The 5,873-nt window shown below is 53.9% G+C and overlaps 1 protein-coding gene across 5 annotated transcripts in view; it reads right to left on the bottom strand.

The window, feature by feature from the left end:
- Positions 1-5,873, bottom strand: part of PAX5 (paired box 5) — a 212,093-nt gene that overhangs the window by 199,759 nt on the left and 6,461 nt on the right. Inside the window, exon 1 of one of the 5 annotated variants that reach the window (XM_027770033.1) lies at positions 4,885-5,865. The exons of 2 other annotated variants lie outside the window; for them this stretch is intronic. In XM_027770033.1, coding sequence (XP_027625834.1) covers positions 4,885-4,927 — 43 coding nt within the window. In that variant the 5' untranslated portion in view covers positions 4,928-5,865. Of the gene's footprint in view, positions 1-3,970; positions 4,856-4,884; positions 5,866-5,873 lie in introns of those variants that run through there. 2 more of the 5 variants (XM_027770034.1, XM_027770035.1) reach the window with 2 other exon arrangements.

Genomic DNA, 5,873 nt, shown 5'->3' with positions numbered 1-5,873 from the left:
AAGAGGGTCGCAAGCAAAGGAAGAACCAAACCAGTAAACACGATGAAGAAACATCATCGACCTTGTCGCTGTTAATCAGCCACTAACTGACATTTCTGGAGATCAGAGCCAAAAGTCAAGTCCAGACATTTATTGAAGCTGCTGGCACTCAGAGGCCAAGGAAGGGGAAACCTCCTAAACTGGGACTGGATTATGACTGGACTGTACAAGGGAAGCCAAGGCACGGAGATATCTCTCTCTCTCTCTCTCCCTCTCTCTAGCACACACACACACACACACACACACACACACACACTCAAACTCTAAAATATGAAATAGACACTTCATCTCAGCTTTCTACCCCAACTATGACCTAGGCTCATGAACAACATCTGAAATGGAGGGGGGGTCATGCTCATAACACAACCCATTTCCTAAAACCTGTCCAAGCAATCCACTGATGTTCCTCATAAACGTTTTCTGAAATGTCCAAACTCAGGCTTATTTCAAGGACGAAACATAATTTTAACGGTAACCACAGTTTGGAGTTCCATTTCTAACCTGGATTTTTTATTTTTGAAATGAGTTTTAATTCGTTTGGATTGTTCTAAAACACTTCAGATATAAGAAGAGGGAAAGACATTTCCACTAAGGTGTTGCAGTTAGGAACACGTTCGTGTAGTTTACCTAAAATGGAAAGACAGCAGCCACCCGGGCCAAAGCCTTCTAGAGGCATTGTTCTGGGGCTGGCAGCATCTAATAAAAAAGGTCATACAGATCTTTCAAAAGCAAGCTGGATTTGAAGAAAAGAAAGTAAATCCAAAATTGGAGTGAACTCATTTGGGAAGACAAAGGGTGAGTGGAGGAAGCTAACATACCCAGCACACATTTGATGTGATCTGAAGCCCGGGCACCGTGACCCATCTGCCATAACCTGTTCTCATACCTCTGGCAATTGAGACTTTCTTCCCAAAACACAGTGGCAACCTAGGGAGGACTTTAATTCCAAGAGCAGTTCTAGGAGACATTTGTGAGCCTTGGGGGTCATTTTGTATCATGAAAAAACCTCAGGGGTCTCCTAGAGACTGGTCTAGATGACAGTAGGTCCCTAAACACTCTGCCCTTGACAAAAAAAGATTGAGCCACTAGCACTCTTTCAGACTTTAATGCATATGTCCACAGCTGATACCAAACCCAGGATGATCTGGGAGCCACCTACCTCCCTCAACTTCCTGGGAAGACCCCAAACCTACTTGGCCCTCTGCCTCAGTACCAGTCCTATTCAGTACAGTTCATCGACAATGGTGGTGAGAGTATTTAGGCGTGTGATCTAAGCAAGGCCACTTACCTGGGATTGGAAAGAAGTGAAACCTGAAGTCTAAGAGAAGGAAGGAAGTATGGGGAAAGGAAGAAACTGAGGTGTAGGAAAAGGGTACAAAGAGTGGGAACTGAATGAGACAGACGGCAAGGAGAGAGAGCTTGCAAAGGAAGCAGCAGGTTAGGCAGGTGGAGGGGGGATGGAGAAGCTAGAATAGGCTAAGGAAGCTGAGTGTGGTATCCAGAGGGAGACAGTGAGAAGAGAAAACAGAGGAAGGGGGCATATGAAGGACAAGCCTCTGTGGAAGGGGACTTTTGTTTTCTGGGGCCCCAGCTCCAACCCTGCATCTCCTAGGAGCACTCAACCCCCAGTCCCTACTTCTATGAACTCTAGGTTGGTGAGGGCTCATCCCATGGAAGGGTGCTGGAGAAAGTCACAGACCCAGCAACACTTTTCAGGGAAAACAGAACTTACAGAGACTGACATGGAAACAGATGCAAACAAATCAGGTGAAGAGCAGGAAACACACACCTAGATACAAGGGAAACAGATGCCAGCCTCACCAGACAGACTGAAGTTTGGAAGGGTTTACAGGGAGAAGAGTTCAATTCTAGATGCCCCTGGGACCTTCTTAGCTCGAATCTGGAAGAGGCTAGCCTCTATAGGCGCCCCTTAGACTTTGCCCACACTTGAAGACCATGGCTGGTCATTGTGTCTTGAGCAGAAGAGTCTCTGCTGACTCAGTCACAGATGAAGACCTCACAGGGTCTTTGAAATTCCTCCTAGACACCCCAGAGAGGAAGACTGAAGGGGCACACAGAAGGCCAGCTGGAGCACAGGGAACGGGCAGGGGTGAGATCTCCCTAACGGACTCGACAACGGATAGACAGGTGCTGGCACACGTGGACGGTAGGGCCGTGGACACAGATATGGTTAGATCAGACAGAGAGAGAGCTTCGCACATGTGTGTACTCACCCACACAGTCCACTGCCCTCTCTCTGGAATCTCAGTCCCTCCTGCCCCCCTTACAGGAATCATCTGAAGCCTCATTTTATGCCTCTGTCAGACAGTCAAACAGACCCAAGAACCAGCTCCCGCTTTGTCCGTGTGAACTTTTTGCCAACCTTTTTGTCTCTCTGTATCTTATTCTGTAAAATAGGTGTTAGAAGATTTTGGGGACACTTAGCAGAACACTGGCTACAAAAGTGCTTTATAACTGGTAAGGATACCTGGGGGAGAGAAACATCTCCGGAACAGGGCAGGAGGCAATTGTGCCGATGAGAATGATGAGCCCAGAGTAGGGGTAGAGGTACGTTGGAACTGTCTCAGAAACCTATTTCCTGGCAGTGTCTGCTCCTCCCCACAGAAGGTATCCTGCTCTGAAGTGGTGAGGAGTATATGGGGGGTGGGGGGAGGTAAAGGAAGGAAACTGAACAGGGCCAAGAAGGAAAATGAGAAGGTAGGACTTGGTCTGAACATTTACCACACTGACCACCTCCCAGAATCAACTGTGCTCCCACCCCATCCCCACAGCCAGCAGATTGAGGGCCCAAACCCAGCCTACATTTTCCAAGCAGACAGCTTTGGGTACTAGAACCAACGGTACTTCCAGAGAAGCCAAGGGCTTGCATCAGCTCTGGAAGCTAAGCTGGCTGGGGCCCAGCCCCCACTGTGCTGCCGGGGAGATTGAAATGGGAGGAGGGAGTACTTCCCTAGGAGGGGGTAGAGGGTAGATTGAAGGCCCGGACAAGGAGGCACAGACATTAGCGGTTGGCTAACCCGCACCTGGAAAGAGCTGCCTTCTCTACGCTGATGCACAGCCTGGAGACCACCAGGTCTGATGCAGTCTCTCCAAGGGCCAGGTCTCCACCTCTGGGCCGCCAAGCTCTGGACAGAAAGAGGCAGCGAGGGCCTGTGGATTCCTACCCGGGAGAAGAGAAGCACAGGGACCATCCTCCCTATTTTGTTCTCCAGTCACTCCTTGACTGAACCAAGAGCTTGCCCACCTCTTAAGAGTACTGCCCCTAATTCGTTTCGTTTTGTTTTGTTTTGGGTTCACTCTGCGAAATCAGCGCCTCCCCAGAGCCAGGTTTAGGTCCGCCAGAAAAAGACTGCTGAGGGCGCTGGGGTCACCACCGGCTGGAAGCGGTTAGGGCACAGGCCCCAAATGGTGAGGAATCGTTTAGGCTGGGACCAAAACAACAGCTTCTCTGTGCGAATCTCCCCCACCGCTTTGGTGGATTACCTCGGACTCTGGAAATTAACACAAAGAGAAACTGACCTGCCTGCAGCCAGCCCCAGCGGCCCAGATGAGTCTTCTCTGCTTGCTAGGCCACTGGGCCCTCCGTGGCAGACACCGACAGACTGGCCCAGGGAAGCTCGCCTTCTCTCCAGCCGGGTCTCTGCAGCCTTTGTTAAATAGCAGACCCACGGCCAGGGAAGCAGGGTCCTGAGCTATCTAAGGAGAACCTGGCTTGGGGAAGATACCCAGGGCCAGAGCAACTCCCTTACTTGCAGCCCACAGAGACCAGAGCCGGGCACCCAACTAGAGGCTGCCGAAGCCTGGCTGGCGCCTTCCTCTGGCCCCGATCGGTAGAGAGCTGAAGGGAAACGGGATTCGTTACACTTGGAATTTCCTTGAAATCTCCGAATCTAATTGAGCGTTAACTCACCGTGAGAAGAGTCCTCATCTCACAAGAGGCTGTGCTACAGGGTGTACTGGCAGGATCCCAGTGGGTCAGGCGCCCGGAGAGCCTGGCCAGCAACTGAAACCACCCTTCCCGTCTCCTACACTCGCCCAGTCTTTCAGAAGGCGCCTGTGTGGTGACTAATTGGCTTCTTTCTTCTTTCCTTTCCTTTTTCTTTCCTTTTTTTCCTCTCCCTTTCTTTTTCATTTTTTTTTTCTTTCTTTCTTAGGGGAGAAGCTTTGATGAGACAGGCGTCCTGCAGAGAAAGCCCCTATGGAGTCTTTCAGAGTCTCTCTGTGAACTGGCAGGCTCCTAAGCAGAATCTTAGCTCAGGGACTACTACTTCGTTAATTTTTCAAATGCCCCTCTTCAACTCCAGGACGCCTTTGGATTCCTGGACCCTGTGTCCTCTCTTAGCTGTCGCCATCTCCTCCATGTACACAGGCACTGGTCAAGGTCCCACTTTCCCTCCAAGCGCCAGACTTGGCCAGCTCCATGACTGAAAAAGGCGCCATCGAGGTTGGGGTGCAGGGCGCTGTCTGAGACTCAAACTGACCTCTCCCTACAACTTCGTACCCTCCAACTGGCCCGGCCGGAAGCCTTATACGGATCCGAGCTAGGGTGCTTCGGTTGAGCTGAGCTGCAGCTGCGGAGCCCCCCAAAGGCTGCAGTTCGTTGCCTGCACTATGCGTTACTGGAGGCGGGATTCTCGGACAAGGTGCTCGGCCCGGGCAGCCAAGAATATTGCTTCACGTCCTGGGAACCCTACACTTTGCAAAGTTGGCTGCGTGGCTACAGAGGTCTGGGGTCCTCGCGGACTTAGTACCTGCCCCGCGGTCCGGCACCCCCAACCCGGTCCCGGCCGGAGAGTGAGAGAAGCGAGCTCGCCGCCTACTTACTATGCATGGATGCAAACGGGTCGTGCTTACAGTGTATTTCCATCGGGGCGCTCCAGACTGCAGGCCGGCCCACGCCGCTGCCTCCCGGCGCCAAGGGGCTGCCCAGGGCGGCTAGGGAGCCGCGCCTCCAGGCCGGGTACCGTGCGAACTGGGCTCAGAAAATACTGCCGGAGCTTCAGGGTCTCGAGTGTCTCAGAGCCTTGCTGCCGGAGATCGCCGAGAGCTGAGCGGAGAGGCGGGAAACCGCGCTAGCGCAGTCGGCTGGAAGCGGGCGCCCAACTCTGGCTGGCTTCCCTCCCAGCTGGCTCAAGCGGCGGCTCCCGGCCCAGCTTGGGGTAGCTGCGGCCAAAGTGCCTGCGGCTTCGGCGGCATAGCGCAGGGGCCCGCCTCCAGGACCGCTAGGAGCCCCCGACCCCCAGCAGGAGCGGTTTTGAGGAGGCCGCGGGAACACACGGCCCTTGGCTTCACTCAGAGGGCAGCGAGGCCTGGGAGCTGCCAGGCTGGTTCCACGGCCTCGCTGCCTCTAGGGTCCCACCTCGACCCCTCGGTCTCCTCTAGATCCTTTCTTACTCAGCTTCTCTGGGTCAGAGGGGCTCAGACTTGGCCTCTCAGCCTCTCTCCAACTGGCTCTCGACGTCTCGTACGAAGTTGCAAAGAACTTCCTCTCTGGCCACACAGGGGGCCAAGCGGGTTCGGCGGCGCTTCCGCCACGGACGTTGAGGCCGAGACTCCCAAGTCCCCAGGAGCTTGCAGCCCTCAAACCCAGGAACTCGCTGCCTTCAAAGTTTCCTCGGCCCCCGCTGCTCCCCCATCGCTGGGACCGGTACTGGGGACAACAGCGACGGGTTCCTCCGTGCCTGGGTATCTGCCTCACGCCTACCAACTCTTCGAGACCCGCTGCCCTCTCGGGACTCTGGTTCAACTGTCTTTCAGCTGCCTCTTCCGGGACGGCCGCCACGCCTGGCCCACGCGGGGGGTGGGAAACGGGG

The sequence above is a fragment of the Tupaia chinensis genome, unplaced genomic scaffold (assembly GCF_000334495.1).
Source record: "Tupaia chinensis unplaced genomic scaffold, TupChi_1.0 Scaffold000104_1, whole genome shotgun sequence".
Taxonomy (NCBI): domain Eukaryota; kingdom Metazoa; phylum Chordata; class Mammalia; order Scandentia; family Tupaiidae; genus Tupaia; species Tupaia belangeri.
The sequence above is the reverse complement of the archived record's forward strand: the minus strand, read 5'-3'. Positions and strand labels throughout refer to the sequence as shown.